The 17,079-nt window shown below is 38.2% G+C and overlaps 1 protein-coding gene across 1 annotated transcript in view; it reads left to right on the plus strand.

Annotated features, from left to right (window-relative positions):
* The window catches only part of LOC134471037 (zinc finger protein 560-like), a 28,636-nt gene extending 14,030 nt beyond the window's left edge, over nt 1-14,606 (plus strand). Inside the window, exons 7-9 of the mRNA XM_063228613.1 lie at nt 11,944-12,039; nt 13,851-13,933; nt 14,357-14,606. Of these exons, the coding sequence (XP_063084683.1) occupies nt 11,944-12,039; nt 13,851-13,933; nt 14,357-14,491 (314 nt within the window). The 3' untranslated portion in view covers nt 14,492-14,606. The remainder of the gene's footprint in view (nt 1-11,943; nt 12,040-13,850; nt 13,934-14,356) is intronic.
* The last annotated feature ends 2,473 nt before the right edge of the window (nt 14,607-17,079 follow it).

Here is a 17,079-nt window from a genome sequence, read left to right on the forward strand (position 1 = left end):
CTGCTTTTTTTTTTTAACTATGCCTGATTTGTCATATATTTCTATTTTAAATTTTGTTCCTAAGTAATTTCTTTCCTTTTTAGGGAGGGAGTGACTGAGAGAGAGGGTATTACTATGTAGTTCAGGTTGACCTTGAACTTACTCGATCCTCCTGCCTCAGCCTCCTGAGTGTTGGGATAATAGTGTGTGTCACCATGGCCAACTTCTAAGTAATTTCTTTTTAATGCTGTTGTCAATGAATTATTTTTTAATTTTTATTTTTATTTGTTGGTATATACTTGTGATTCATAGCAATTACATTTATGGTGAGGAGCTGGTACATATACACATTGTTTCTTATTTTATTTTACTTTTATTTTTTGGTACCGGATGTCAAACTCATGACTGCACACTTGCAAGGTAGGCACTTGTGCCACTAAGCTAAATCCCCAGTATCCACATTGTTTCCTAATTGCTTTATCCTCCCATCTCCTGACCCCCTACCCTCTCTTTTCATTTCAGATCCCTGCTCCATCTCCACAGATGTCTACCTCGCTGTTTCCCAGCATCTCTTTTTCATTTTGTTCTTTAAATTATTTATACTTTAGGTTTTTCATGTAAGAAAAATCACGTGATGTCTAACTTTATGGACAGGTCTCACTCACTATACAGTTCAGGCTTGCCGTGAATTCCCTTTGTATCCTCAGGAAGGATCAAACTGGTGGTGATCTTCCTGCCTCAGTCTCCAAGTACAGGGATAGTATATGTGTCCACTGGTGGTATTTAACTTTTGTTTGTGATTTTTTTCACTCAGTGTTATAGTCTCAAGTTGAATCTGTTTTCCTACAAATGACTTAAACATTATTTTTTATGGCAGAGTAATTCTGCATTGTGTTTAAATACATTTTTTTATCCATCTGTTGGTAGACATATGGGCCATTTCCAAAATTTAGCTATTATGAATATGCTGCTATAAAAATGGATATGGATGTATCTCTGTAAGGTATAGGTTTTAACTTTTCTGTGAAGGTATCCAGGCGTGATAACTGGACCAATGGAATTTCTATGTTTAGGTTTTTGAGGAATCTTCATTCTGACTTTCCATAATGGGTATAGTAGCTTACATTTCCACCAACAGTGTACAGAGGTCTTTTTCTTCCATAGTCTTGCCAGCGTATTACTTCTTGATTCTTTAGTAACAGACTTTATTATGTGGCTAAGATAGAATCTCAGTGTTGTTCTGATTTCCATTTCTCTAATGACCAAAGATTCTGGACAAATTTTTTTCATGTATCCAGTAGCCATCTATATCTCTTCTGAGAAGCATCTATTCATTTTAATTGCCCTTTTTGGTTGGATATTTTATAGAGTCCTGATTTTTTGAGTTATTTATATATTGTAGATATGTGATCTCTCTGTGGTTTTTTTTTTTTTTTTTCTTTTTTGTCTTTTTCATTTTTTATCGGTACCGGGATCGAACTCACGACTGCCTGCTTGCAAGGCAGGTGCTTATGCCGCTGAGCTAAATCCTCAGCCCCCTCTTTTTTTAAATTAATATTTACTTTTATTTTTCTATTAAGATCTCCCTTTTTTTTTTAAATTGGTACCAGGGATTGAACTCTCGACTGCCTGCTTACAAGGCAGGCACTAGGCCGCTGAGCTAAATCCTCAGCCCCATATGTGATCTGTCTGACAAGTAGTTGGCAAACTTTTTTTTCTTTTTTTTTGCGATTCTGTAGGTTATTTCTTCACTCTGTTGGCTATTTTGTTGTGCATAATTTTTTCTTTTATTTGAAATGAGCTTATCTGTTGATTTTTGGTGTATTATTCTTGTGCAATTGGGATTCTGTCAGAAAATCCTTGCCAGTGCCTATATCTTCAAGAGTTTTACCTATTTTATATTGCAGTAGACTTATTGCTAGTTTTTAGGACCCTTTTAGGTGATGATTATTTCTCTGAGGTGTTCTCTAGGTGAAGCTAGTTATTGGGTTTTGAATCTGCTGGAAGATTTTACCTCTTCAGTTTTTTGGAGATGGGAAGTTGCTGCTTGTTTGGCCTAGTCTCTCGTTCTTTGGCACTGTGCCCAGTGTTTTTTGTGATTCTTAGTTAATCTCAGTCATGGAATACTAAGACCAACAGCTGTTTAGAACAGTTGTGTCAGTTTGGGCTATAGTGGTACCAGTAGTGTCAAAGACAGCCTAGAAAATGACAAACTGAGCTAACCCTTAATTTGCAACTTTTAACCCTATGAACTAGATTTGTGATTATATAACAAAATGTAAAACAACCAGATAATTATATGCAATACGTAAGTGTTTAACTTAGCCCTCAGAGGCTAAACTTTAAAATGGATTAAGAAGAAAACAGAAGTGAAAGAAGAAAAAGATTAGAAATAAGATTGGAGGACAAAAGCGGACCATGCCAACTTAGGGAAACTGGTACAGAAGACTGAAGGCAAAGAGAGATGAAAGAAATAAAAGGAAGAGCAGAACAGAACCACACCCACAGAGAAGTTAGGAACCACTTTCACATTCATATAAAAACAATGAAAAAGAAAGAAAAAAAAGGAAAAAATTAAAAAAAATAAAAAACAGAAAAGAACCAAACAGTCCACTTCTAGGGTTCTTTCTGTGTTCACTAACAGACAACCTGTAGAGACAGAGTCCCAAACTGTACCAGTCTCTCCCAGCAACTGGCAGTCCCTTTTGGTGAGGTAGTAGATAATCTCAGGAGATCTACCCAGAGACCAGACTCATTGGGGTTACTGTAATCCAAGCAATTTCCTTTGGCCTGAGTCCAGCTGGGAGCTGCTAGATGAGGTCCAGCTAATTGCTCTCTCCTGTGGGAGGACTGAGCCATCTGCACTCACCATCAGCCAGTGCAGTCCTCCACATCTGCCATTCCCCTCCACTGCCAGGTCTCTCTGCAGAGACCTCTGGGGTTGCTAGTTGTCAGTGTCACTGTCACCATGCATCTCCAGGTTCCAGCAGCTCCCTTTGTGCAGGGCAAAGGTGGAGCCACTTTCTTTCTTGTTGAGGTTTTTTTTTTTTTCTTGTTGAGGTTTTTGTTTGCACTCTCTATGAGCTTCAATTCACACTTCAGATTCTTCCTGGGTCTAGGGAACCTACTTCCCTCCTTGGCTTCCTCGTGATATGTACTCCAGCATCTGAACAGTGACTTTCAGGCTGTTTTCTCTGTTGCTTACCTCTCCATGCTTTTGTTTTGTTTTGCAGCAGATTTAGTGTTTCTATTTTCCTCTCACTCTCCGTCTTCATCCTTTTCTTCCTCCTTCCTCCTGATTTAAAATCACCTAATATTTAAATTGAGAAGCAGTGTCTTGCTAAGTTGCTCCCAGTCTGGGCTAGATCCTGCTATCCCCTTGCCTCAACTTCCCAGAGTGCTGAAATTAAAGGTGTAAACTACCATACCAGGGCCTTCTGATTATCTATGTATCAATTTATACCATCTTTCGATATACTTTTCTCCTTCCTTTTCAATCTGGTTGGCTTATTTTTTATTTTCCCTTGTATAATTGTCTCAGTTAGAACTTTCTGTATATTGTTGAATAGAATTGGACAAACTAGACATTTTGGTCTTGTTCCTAATCTTAGGGGAAAAGCTTTTGGTCTTTTTTCCAGTAGGCGTCTTTATATTAGGTGATTTTAAATGTTTTCCTACTAAATCCAAAATCTGAATCAACTCAGGAGCATTTTCTGTTGATTTCTTTCCGCCCAACCTCCATGAACAGTTAAATCTTGCCAGGGTTTTGTTTTGTTTTGTTTTGTTTTGTTTTGCTTTTCTCATAATTTATTATTGAGAACTGGACATTACAGATACCATATTGAACCAGTTCTGACATTGAATCCCAATTTCTTTGAGGTGTGTTGTTGTTTTGATTTTTGTTATTTTGTTTAGCAACTCTCCTACATGAACTTTCAGGTCCTATATTCCTTGCAGCGTGCAACTCTATAACTGTTTCTTTTTTTGTTTTCTGTTTTGTTTTTTGGCACCAGGAATCAAACTCATGACCTTGTGCTTGCCAAGCAGGCGCTTACGCCATTGAGCTAAATCCCCAGCCCCTATAGTTGTTTCTTTAAAGGGCCTTATTTTAATTTGTAAGTCTGGCTCCACAGGAGTGACTCTGGATCCTTCAAATTTCTGCCAGTGTTCAGAAGGATGGTAGCATGATTTTGTTTATTTGTTTGTTTGTTTGCTTTTGCAGTAGTAGGAATTGTACCCAGGACCTCATTCATACTAGCAAGTATTGTGTCTGAGGTATATCTCCAACTGTCGTGATTTATGTCTGTGTCCCCCAGGCCTCATGAGTTTGCATTGTGTATTTGTGATTGGTTCATTGTCTAGTGCTTGAACTGATGGTGTCAGTGCTCCACCCACATAAGGGTGGAGCCAGGATGTGATGTAATGGCAGGAAGAAGATGTGTCTTGCTCTCTTTGCTGGTTCCTGCTTGCAGCCGCCATGAGCTGCGACCCAGCCATGCCTGCCTGCCTTGGAGCCAACTGAGTGTGGACTAAAACCTCCAAAAATTGTAAGGAATAAACCTTTGCTTTCCCAACTTGGGCATCAGGTATTTTGTCTCAGCAACGAGTGAAAAGTAACTAAGACACCAACACATCTTTTTGTAGATAGTTTCTCTCAAACTTGTCATCTTCCTGCTTCTCTCTCTTCCTTCCTCTCACTCTCCATTTTCATCCTTTCCTTCCTCCTTTCTGCCTTCCCTTCCTTTTTTTCTTTTCTTTTCTTTTTTTTTTTTGAAATAGGGCTAGATTCAAACTTGTCATGTAACCCATGCTGGCTCCAATGCACAGCCTTCCTACTTACTCCTCTCGGGTCCTTGGATTAGGCAATACCAGTAGAAAGATGGATTTAAGTGCTCTGTGTTCTCTCTGTGAGAAAGCATGCCTTGAACCTTGAATTAACTTACAAGAAGCTTATTTTCCATTTCTTGTGTGAATAGAATCTTAAGAGTTGGTGAATAGCGAGAGACTTGATCTCCCCTTTGCTAAGCATCTTTCCTGACTCTATACCTGGAGCATCCCAAAGCTTTGTGTGATCTTTTAGTTCTTTATGATTTTATTCATGTGTTATTGGTACTGTCAGTCAAACCTATAGCCTCATGCCTAGTTTTCAAGCACCCTATCAATGAATTTTACACCTTCACCTCCTTGATTTTCTTGTACATTACCAGTCAGCCCCAAGTGAAATCACATCTCTAAGGTTCTGGTCATGTTGCCATCAGGTTGCTATTGTTTTAGTACAGACATTCCTGACTTAGCATGATTTCACTTAAATTTTTTTGACTTTATGGTGATCTAAAAGTAATAAGCATTCATGGGTCAAGGAGTTAGCTCGGAGGCCTACCAGCCTGACTGGCAAGCCTGAGGTCATGTGTTCAATTCCTGGTACCAAAAATGATAGGCATTTAGTAGTAATTACATACATACATTTTTATTTATTTTATCTTATTTTAAAGATAGTAAAATCCAACAAAGCAAAACAGAACAAAGCCAATCAAAACAAAGCAGCAAAATTGGTTTAGAACTTCAAAGCAAGATACTAAGAAAACAACAATAGCTACCATAGTATATCTTGTTATCTTCAGAATAGTTGTCCATTCCAGCAGATAAAGAAAAATCAAACCCAGGGGCTGGGGATTTAGCTCAGCGGCATAAGTACCTGCCTTGTAAGCAATCAGTCTTGAGTTCGATCCCTGGTACCGAGAAAAATGAAAAAAAGACAAAAAAAAATAAATAAATAAAAAAGAAAAATCAAACCCAAACCAAAATAGAATAAAACAATCAAAACTGAATATTCAATAAAATAAAACAATCACAACAATGCAAAACAGAACAATATTGGATTTCAAAGACAAAATAGAAGGAAATGCCCCATATTTGCTATATTGTATACTGTCAGCCTTCCAAGTGAAAAAGACAAAAAAAACAAAAAAAACCAAGTGATGCTCAGACAACTGGCCTCAGACCTGCGAAAAAGCAACCAGACAATATAAGCATTTAGTTGCTTTATGTACTTTGGTTGCTGTCAACTCAGCTTGTCCTCCAAACTAGCAGGTTGCTTACTGGGGAGGGTACTAGGGGGGTTGGAAGTGTTTGACTTTCAGCGTGTGCATTGCAAGGCTCATGGGAGGCACTAGCTGGCTTCTTGTTGGACCCTCCTAATCCCAGCCTGGCCAGTTCTGGGAAGGTGCTGAAGCTGTGCAGCTTGCACAGTTTACCAGAAAGGCTGGCTAGTTCTACATTTTTTTTTTTTTTTTTTTTTGTCTTTTCCTGTTTTATCGGTACTGGGGATCAAACTCACAACTGCCTGCTTGCAAGGCAGGCACTTATGCCACTGAACTAAATCCCCAGCCCCCTCTACATATGTTTTTAAAAATCATATGTAAAGCATGCCTCACCTCGAATTCCATAATCAAGTTTTCCAAAATCTAAAACTTTGTGAATACCACATCAACTTAAAAGTTTTGAGTTTCAAACCATTGCAGATTTATTTTCTTTCTTTCTTTCTTTCTTTCTTTCTTTCTTTCTTTCTTCTTTCTTTCTTTCTTTTTTTCTTACAGGGATTGAACTTACGACCTTGTGCTTGCCAAGTAAGTGCTTGTGACACTGACCTAAATTCCTGGCCCCATTGCAGGTTTCTAATATTCAGATTAGAGGTGCTAATCTTCTAACTTCTGTGCAAATATTCTAAAATTTTAAAGACTTCATAATCTGAACAATATCTTTTCCTTGGGCATTTTGGGCCAGGGATACTGAAACTGTGTTCAATCAGTTTCATGACAAAATCAATGATTTCTTATAAAGTAGCACTTAGGTTACATGAGTTAGCCCAGTTGTAGGTTAATATTAGTGTTCTAAGGATATATAAGGTAAACTGGAGTAGTGTTTGTTAGATTAGGTGCATATATCCCCAGTCCTTTTTTAATCTTTTTTGAGACAGGCTCTCACCAGATTGATAAATTGCTCAGGCTGTGCTCAAACTTGGGACCCTTCAGCCTCAGACTCCAGATTAGGTATAAAAAATGCATTTTTGATTTACAGTAGTCACAGTTTGCAAGTGAGATGTAGCCCAAGTGTAAATCGAGATGCACTGGTACCTAGGAGGCAAAGAATCTTTTTTTTTTTTTTTTTTTGTCTTTTTCCTTTTTATTGGTACCGGGGATCGAACTCATGACTGCCTGCTTGCAAGGCAGGCGCTTATGCCGCTGAGCTAAATCCCCAGCCCCCAAGAATCTTTTTCTGTTGAGCTAAATTTTAGGTGAAATCAGGAGTCAAGAAAATAGATATTTTTGAGGCAAGTGCAAGCTCAAAAAGAAACAAACAAAAAACTTAATAGAGCTCCATAAAAGGACAGACATCTGTGTTGTCTCTGAGGCTGCTGGCTATTGTTGCCATGTCATAGAAGCAAAGAGGAAGAGTAAGGATTGACCATCAGTCTTCACAAATTCCTCACCTGTAGATTCAATCACCTGCTGATCAATTACATTTAAAAACACAGTGTACTGAATATACTTTGTGAGTGATCTAGAAATGATTTAAGGGACGGTTGGATATGGTGGCACACACCTGTAATACTACCACTTGGGAGGTTGAGGCAGGAAGATTGCCATGAGTTTGAAGCCAGTATGGGCTACACAGCTGAGTTTGAGATCAACCTGAACTGCATAACAAGACTCTGTCTAATAAACTTAAAAAACAAAATCCCCCAAAAAACTATATGAGAGAATATGCTTTCTTTTTTTTTTTTTAAAGCATTTTTTAAATTTTATTTAAGGAGAAAAGAAAAAAAAAAGCAGGGAAAGGGTACAAGTTATACAGATTTACAGAAAAAACATGAACAGTAGGAAATCACTAGTTAATGGATTACATATTGTCATCTTAGAAATAATTGTTCAAGTCACAAAATTAAAGCTTGTAAAGTGAACATTCCATCAATGATACTGCAAACAGTTCTGTTCATTGATCCAATAAAACTCTGTGATATCATTTTCTATCTTACACACTTAAATATACATGCAGTTATATAGTTTGGAGCACTTTCTTTTCCTCTCTTTTGTACCATGACTATTACACATTTTGGGTTTCAATGCTCCCACGGTTCTTATTACTTTTTTGGAAGAGAGTAAAACCAAATGTGACATAACAGAACAGAATCAGTCAAGTCAAAAGGGTGGACATAATAGATAATGTAAAAACATAATACAAGGTGATCAACAATGGTTACCATAATGCCTCCCGCTATCTCTAATAGAATTGCCTATATCGTTAGTTATAATACAATTGAACAAAACAGTAAAGAATAAAACCGACAAAACCAAAACATTGGAGACATTGTAGGTCTTCAAAAGTAGATAAAAGTCAACAAGAATGGGTGTCATAATGAATCTCAGTATCTTCACAGCTGATGCCTAAACTTTCGAACCTGATACTATCCAGCAAAACAGAATAGGGGAACATCAGTTAAAAACCAGGTGGTGAGAGTAATACAGGGCTTTAAATCAAGGTAATGAAAAGTCAAAGTGGGTTACTATAATATATCCTGCTATTTTTTTTCCTTTAATTAAAAGGATAAAGATAAAAAAGTAAATAATGGAGTGGAGATTGAGATAAAAGAGGGCATAACAATGAAACAGCGCAGATCAAAACATAACCATTTAAGCAGAATAGTGTTTCACCACCAGATAATCCTAACCTAAAAGTAGTTACCATATTGTCTCTTTCTTTGAAATCCTTGAGTACAACTTCGTATACTGTAGCATTAAGTATATCAAAACAATGTAAAACCATTCAAGAGAATGACAGCATTACAGAGTATTTAGAATCGACTGACAGAAAATGAACAATGGTTTCTGTATAATCTCCTTGTCTTTAAAAGGTTTTTGCTTATACTATCGTATATAATAAAATCCAATAAGATACAACCTGTTTAGACCATTGGAGACAGAAAGACAAAAGCTAGATGAGACTTCAAAACAAGATGATACTAAATCAGTATTACCTATTAAGATGTCATTTTCTCCAAAATAGCTGTTCCTATCATCCAATCTTCTCTGCCTCATTTCTGTTGAGCTCTTTTTCTGTCAGTAGCTGTCAGTTTGTCTTCTTCATTTTGTTCTCTGCTCCATTCGTTGTGGCCTCTCTGCTATTATTTCTGGATTCTTTGTATTTTTCTTTTTTTAGAATATCCTGCAATACTCTCTGTAGAGTTGAATTGGTGGTTGCAAATTCCCCCAGTTCCTCTTTATCCTGGAAGCACCTTGTTTTTCCATCAATTTCCAGGGACAGTTGTGCAGGATATCTCAATCTTGGCTGGAGATTATTATCTTTCAAAGCTTGAATTATTTCCCCCCACGCTCTTCGTGATTTGATGGTTTGTGCAGAGAAATCTGCTGTAATTCTGATGGGTGTTCGCTTGTAAGTGGTCTGTTTCTTGTCTCTGACAGCTTTTAATATTCTGTTCTTGTATTGAATTTCTGGAGTTTTTGTTATTATATGCCTGGGTGTTGCTCTGTTTGGGTTGTAGGTAGCTGGGGTCCTGTATGCCTCATACATCTGAGTATCTTTACCTTTTGCTAAATTAGGAAAATTCTCCTGGATTATTTCTGTGAGTAGCTTTTGTAGTTCACTTGTTTGTGTCCCTACTTCTTCTTTTATGTTCTTAATCCTTAAGTTATGGATCCTCTTATCATCTTCTTGTCTTTGTATTATTTTTAAGAAGTTTTTCATTTCATTCTCCCATATTACAAGTCTGCCCTCCAGTTCAGATAGTCTGTCCTTAGTTTCTTTCAAGCTGTTATGCCAGTCTTCGATAGACTTCTTAGTATCTTGGTAGTCCCTTTGAACCTGCTTCACGTATTCTATGCTTTCTCTGTTTTCTCCATCAAACAATTCTCCCCTTTTTTTCTGTTCTTCCATTCCACCACCTGTTTTTTCTTGGGTGGTACTTAGCATTTCTCTAACTATTCTGCATACTTCTAGCTTCAGGTCGTTGATAACTTCATTCCTGAATTGGTCTATGAGGCTCTCTATATGGCGCCTTATGTGTATTGGTGCGCTGTGTGCTATTGCCTGTTTCTCAGAATTGGGGGCCGAGGAGCCTTTCTTGTTGCTGCCTCTTCCTATGCTGCCTCTTCTTCTCTGTTCCTTATATATGCAAGCTTATATAAGAGGCCCAGCTTCTCTCCCAGTCAGCCACAGCCTGATCGAATTGCGCCAGTTAGGTGTTCCCGCTCACCGCTGCGCACCAGGGAGTTACGGACCAGGCAGCCTACGCGTCTCCCCTCCCGGCCACCGTCAGGCTCTGGGATCTGGGTTGGGACAGCCTACCAGGTCCGCCAGCAGCGTCACGCAGGCCAGGCACTTTTCACCAATCCCGCCCAAGAGGGGGATGTGTGCCTGGAGTCACCATCGCGCCCTGCTCCCACAGGACTGCTCGGGCCCAGAAAGTCCTCTGCTGGAGTCAAACTGTGGTAGAGTGTCAGTTTCTCTCACTCACCTCACCACAAGTCAGTGCACACCTCCCTGCCGTTCGCAGATTGCCGTTCTCAGAGCTTCTGCGCGTCTCTCTCCTTGCTGAGCCACTGTAGAGGCAGCCAGCCGCTGTGCGGCGGGAAACCCAAATCGCCGCTTACAATGGCGCGGGGTCCAGCCTCCACACCGAGGCTTTTCTGTTCCTGTTTTAGCACCAGGACTGTATTCCAAGTTGGTTTCTCTCAGCCCAGTTCGTTCGTGAGTCAGCAGAGCATATCTCCACCTGCTTATGTCTCCGTAGTCCGCACCATTCCTGGCTTCTGAGCCGAGTCTTTCAGAGAGCCTCCGGTAGTTGCTGTTATCTGTCCGCCATGTTCTCCCGGAAGAGTATATGCTTTCTTGATAATATGCAGACATTATACTAATTTTATACTTTATAGAAGGTACTTCAGTATCTGCAGATGTTACTATTAGTGAGTACTTGAATCAATTTCATGAGGAAACCAAATAGCTGCAATCCCAGGTGAAACTGTCACAGAGCTAGCCCCTACTCAAAAGTCAGGAATTTCTCTTGAATAGATACTTTTCTGTTTGTTCTGTAATTTTGATTAACTTTCACAGTTTGAGACTTGATTTTTTTTCTTTTTCTTTTTTTTTTTTTTGGTGGAGGAGGAATCAGACTCATGACCTCTGTGCTTGCCAGGCAGGCACTTATACTGCTGAGTTAAACCTCCAGCCCCCAGATTTGTTGATTTTAATTGCTTGTTTTATTTTATTTTATTTTATTCTATTTATTTTTTGGTACAAGGAATCAAACTCACAACCTCACCCTTGCTAGGCAGGCTCTTTTCCACTGAGCTAAATCCTGAGCTTCGGTTTTAATTGTTTTACCCATCATATAATTTGTTTTAATGGGAGAATGAGTTGACCAAAGTTGTCATTGTCCTTTTTGTTTCTTTACTTTTTCAAGGAGTTTTGTTGTGTTGCCTGGGCTGGTCTCAAACTCCTAATTTTAAATGATCTTCCTGCCTCAGCTTCCTAACTAGCTATGACATTAGCCATGTGCTACTGTGCCTAGATTCAGAGTCTGAGGCTAGAAGTGGCTCTGCCAAGTACTGTACGTTCACTTGTCCATTAGAAATTGCTCATTTAGCTGTTTCTAATGTCACATGACCTTTCTCCAGAGCCTCAGAGATTTCACGGGAGTTTATGTTTTGCTTGTGCCATAGTGAAGACTAAAACAAGGGCCATCATTATAAATCCTAAGCCTTTTTTTTATATTTTATTTTGAGGGAGGGTCTTATAAAATCCCTAGGAGAGCAGAACTCAAACTTGTGAGCCTCCTGCGATCTAAACTGTCACATTCTGGGTGCATAAGTGTGCCCTATCATACCCAGCTTCATGGTTGTTTTTATTGCACATTGCATGATCCTCTCACGTGTTTCATCCTCATCATAGAACGTCAGCTCAGGAAACCTAGTATGATTACCCAGCTGGAAGAAGACCATGACCCAAAGACTGTGAAGCAAAGAATTCACCAAGATCCTTATTCAGGTGAGCAGCTGGTATGTGAGTGGTTTGTTTTTTGTTTTGTTTTGTTTTTGGTGCTGGGGATCAAACTCATGGACTTCGTGCTTGCCAGGCAGTCATTTATGCTGCTGAGCTAAATCCCTGGCTCGCAGAATCTTTTGAATAGCAACTGTTTTTGGGTTTTGATGGTTGCACATGAAGTAATGTTAATCAGGCACTTTTATTTTTTTTTTTTTTTGGTGGTGCTGCAGATGGAATTCAGGGCCTTAGATGTGCTAAGCAAGTGTTATATCACTGAGGTATACTCTTAGCCATTTTTAAATTTTATCCTAAGGAACTGGGATTATAGGTGTACACTGTAGTACCTGACAAATAACACCTAGAAATTCCCTTAAATCTTAAAGAGAAGTGAAGTATAATGGCACGTGCCTGTTGCTCTACCTCCCTGGAAGGCTGAAGCATTGCGAGTTTTTTAAGGTTGACCTGGGCTCACAAAGGAAAAAAAAAAGCTGAGCTGGGTGTATAGCTCACTATAAAGGCCCTGGTTTCATCTTTAGTATTGCAAAAAAGAAAAGAAAAATTCTGTGTGTCTGTATTTTCCATACATACACACATATGTATGGAAAACTCAGGCAATTTAGTGTAAACTCCCTTGTAGCTTTAACTTTCCCTAGTTTTTCATCTTTCCCTGTCATTTCATGCTTTATTCTTCTAATGGAAAGTTCTGTTATAGTTAGTATTTGATTCCTTTCAAGTTTTTATTATAACTTTTGCCTGTTAACATAATTTTCTGTCCTGATGGTGTCATTCCTAGGGAAATTACAATATATGCTAAACCATAGATGTATCATTGACTATGAGTGCATTTTTCTTTCACATACTGTATCTAAAGGTAAATAGCAGAAAAAGTCAGGTGTGGTGGTTCATTCCAGCACTTGAGAGTCTGAAGCAGGAGAATCACTGTGAGTTCCAGGCCAGGCTTCACTACAGAGTGAGTTCAGAGCTAGCCAGAACTACATGGTGAGACCTTGCCTCAAAAACAAACAAGAGTAAAGTGGAAGAGATTCCCACATAGGCTGCAATTACAGTTTACATTCTGTTTGTTTCTGTTTTGATTTGTCTTTACCTGCTTTTTTCACCACAGTACATTATTATCCTATTTTCTACAGTTTTGGTTTTTGTTATTTCAATGTACCTGACCAACACAGTGCAGAAATATTAATTGAAAAATTTTTAAAATAAGCATTTCATAAGTTTTAAATTGCATTCTGTTTTCAGTTGCATCACAATAATGTAATATTGCTAAGTGATGAGGTCTCTATGTTGCCACTCTGAGCAGCATGAAGAAATGTTGTATTATTTACTGTGATGAACTTTTTTTTCTTTTAAAGACAGAGTCTGGCTGTATAGTTTAGGCTGAACTTGAACTCACTGTGTAGCTCAGATGATCCTCTTGCCTCAGCCTTCAGAGTGTTGGGATTTCAGATGTGCTCCACCGCACCTGTCTCCACCTTTTTTCCCTTTGTGAACTGTATCATGCTGTTTATATTACCTGTCTGCATTAACACATTCAATGCTGTAGTATCACTGTGCTTGTGCTCAAGTGATCTTCAGTTAATTGACAATGTACAAGACAACTCATGATATTTATTTGGATATATACAAGCGAAGAATGCTTAGCCTAAGTGTGTATATGTATAAATACTGGGAAAAAAACTCAGTGTGTAGAGGCCTTGGTACCATCCATACTTTTGGGCATCCCCTGGGAGTCTTGGAACTTACTTCCTGCAGATACAATTGTGTAACCATTGCTTTTCAAAAACCTAAATTTTCAGATAGGATGATTTTGTCACCAGTCAGCAACCAATCACAGCATATCCAAAAGAATTTGGAAAGAGAAAGACTCAGTGACAAGAGGGTAAGATCCACGTGGCATAATTTGCTGTCCTCCGCATTCCAAGTCTTACATTCCCAATAACAGAAAATGAATCTAGTAACTAGAAGGTAGTTTGAAGGAAATGATATCATTCTAGCTTCACTACAGAAAGCAAGAGATTGTCTAAATGTTATTTAAAGAAAACTCATATACCTGTGTGAATAGAGAACTTCTGAAGTATTTGCATAAAAAGAAATTAGATATTCAGTGTTTAAAATATAATTCAGTATAAAACAATTCATTGTTAAGACTGTTGAAGGGATTCTGAATCAAGTGCCTAATGTATCACTGAGCTCATTCAAATGAGTAAACTCACGTAGGTACAGTACTGTGCAGATGCATAAAGAAGATAATTTAGTAAACTCTAATCTTAATACAGTGCTTTTTGGTTTTTTTTTTTTGCAGTATGGGGGATTGAACCCAGTGCTTTGTACAGAGCTACATCCTCAACCTTTTTTTCATTTTTTATCTTTGTTTTTTATTTTATTTTTAAATTTTATTCACTTGTTTATTTTTGTTTTTGAGATACAGTCTTGCTAAGTCAATAAATGGGGCAATGGGTTCCAGTTTGCGATTCTGTGGCATTACCCTCCCTCTCGAGTTTGGGATTACAGGTATGCACCATAACACCCAGACAATAAAGTGATTCTTAAACATAACAGAATTTTTTGTTCGTTTCTTTGTTTGTGGTGCTGGAATCAAACATAAACCCATTTGTACACTAGGCAAGTGACGTCTACACAGCTACTTCCCTAATCCCTCCCTAGTTGAATTTGTATGAGATGGGAACCTAGTCAACATAACGAATGTGATAAAATTTGTAGTGATTGCTTATTTGAATCAACAGGAGCCAGCCCATGGAAAGAATCCCACTGAGTGTAATACAATTGATGAAGTCTTGCATAGAAAGTCTAACATTACTTAACATAAGCAAATTTTATGCTGGCGAGAAATCCCATCCATACACTGTCTCTGAGAATGATCTCAGAGAGTCCTCATGAGTTGAACCACACAAGAGAATTCATTCTGGGGAAAAATCCAGTTAATATACAAAGGTAAAAATGCCATCAACACAAGTATTCATGGTGTTCTTCATCAAAAACAGAGGAAAGCAAAATTCTATGAATGCAGTTTCTATGGGAACATGTTAAATTCAGTCTTATGCCTTAAAAAGCACAAGGAAAATCACAGTAGAAGGAAATCTCTTGAATGTGATCGTTGTGGGAAAATACTCCAGAGTCACTCATACATGAAGTGGCATATGAGATTACACACTGGAGAAAAACTTTCACATGTGATCAATGGGGGAAAACATTTAGCTCAAACTCTTACCTTATAAAACCTAAAAGGGTTTCATTCTGGAGAGACGCCTTACGAATGCCATAATTATGGAAAATCCTTTGGAAGTAGTTCACTTCTTACCATGAAAGAACACATTAAAAATGAAAAAGCACCAATATGAATGTGCCAGACACTTTCCTAGGAGCTGTAGACTTGCCCTGTAAAATCTAATATATACTGGAGAGAAATGCTGTAAATGGACTGACTGTGGGAAAACCTTCAGTATGCATGTAAGCTTTATAAAACATAGGGAAGGCCATACTGAAGAGAAATTCATGCAATGTAACCATTGTGGAAAATTATAAAAATTACTACGATGCATCTGAAAATACATGTGATCAAAGTGGGAAAACATTTAGAACAAACTCATAAATGGAGAAAAAATTCCATAGAGACATTGGGACAACAGATGTGGGAACGCCTTCAGGAATAGCTCATATTTTCAAGAATACATGAGGAAGGACTGGGGATTTAGCTCAGTGGCATAAGCGCCTGCCTTGAAAGCAGGCAGTCGTGAGTTCAATCCCTGGTACCGATAAAACAAGGAAAAAGACAGAAAAAAAAAAAAAAAAAAAAGAATACATGAGGATTCACACAAGAGGATAGCCCTCTACATATAATTGATGTGGGAAAGTATTCAGTATGAAAGCTTACCTTATTTTTCATGGGGAAATTCTCATGATAAACAGTCTATGAATATAAGAAATGTAGAAGAGTTTTCAGAAGAGTCTCATAGGACACATTTTAAGAATTACACCTAGGAAAATGACCATTTTAATGTAGTATGTATTATGAAGTCTTTAGTAGCAATTCATTTGTTACAGCACACATAATAACATGCATGGGACCCTATAAATGTCAGGGTGGGAAAGCATTCATTCTAAACTGTAATCTTGGGCTGGAGATTTAGCTCAGTTGCCTAAGCACCTGCCTTGCAGATGTGTGGTCATAAATTCAATCTCGGGTACCAAAAATAAAAAAATAGAAAAATTAAACTAAATAAATAAATAAAATGTAATCTTGAGCTAAAATAAAGATAAAATGTAATCTTGAGCCAACCAGGGTATAGACTGGGGAGAACCAGAAAGGAATCTAAGCCCCCACCTGTGAGTTGCTGGTACATGGTCTTGGGAGAGAAAATCAGCTGCCTCCTCCATCCTGCGAGCAGCTGATTTGGAGGGGCTGTATTGTTTGATTGACTGAAAACCTAAAACCAAGCAGCTATTTAGGGGACAACAATATGCAATATAATAACTATTGCAGATTTTTATTGTTTTATCACTGTTTTGATTCATTTTATTCTGTTTTGTTCCCTTTAAAATTAAATTAAAAATAATCTTATTGTACACCAGAGAATCCATATTGTGCAAAAACTCTTTAAGGGTAAGGACTGTAAGGAAAGATTCTATCTTACATAACATGTATAAATTCACACTGGAGTCAAAACCCATTTAGATTAGGGAATTCCATACCAGGCCCCAAATGGTTCATATGCATGGTCTAGTTATGAACCAGGCTGCACAGCAGGGGGTAAGTACCGTGGTAGTGAGCAAATCTCCCAGCTGCTGTCCACTGCTTACTTTGCCACCTCACTGTACCCTCTATCAGAATAGGGGCAACATTAGATTCTCATAGCTGCAGAGCAGTACTGAGCCATGCATTCTCACTCACCTCATAAGAATCTAATCTCTGATGATTTGAGATAGATCTGAGGCATCAATTTTAGTGTTGAGGAATGTAATTATTATGTGTTGCAAACATGTACTATTAAAAAGAAAGTAAGACTC

Source organism: Cavia porcellus, unplaced genomic scaffold (genome assembly GCF_034190915.1).
Source record: "Cavia porcellus strain 051 isolate PalLab524CR breed Dunkin Hartley unplaced genomic scaffold, mCavPor4.1 scaffold_17, whole genome shotgun sequence".
NCBI lineage: Eukaryota > Metazoa > Chordata > Mammalia > Rodentia > Caviidae > Cavia > Cavia porcellus.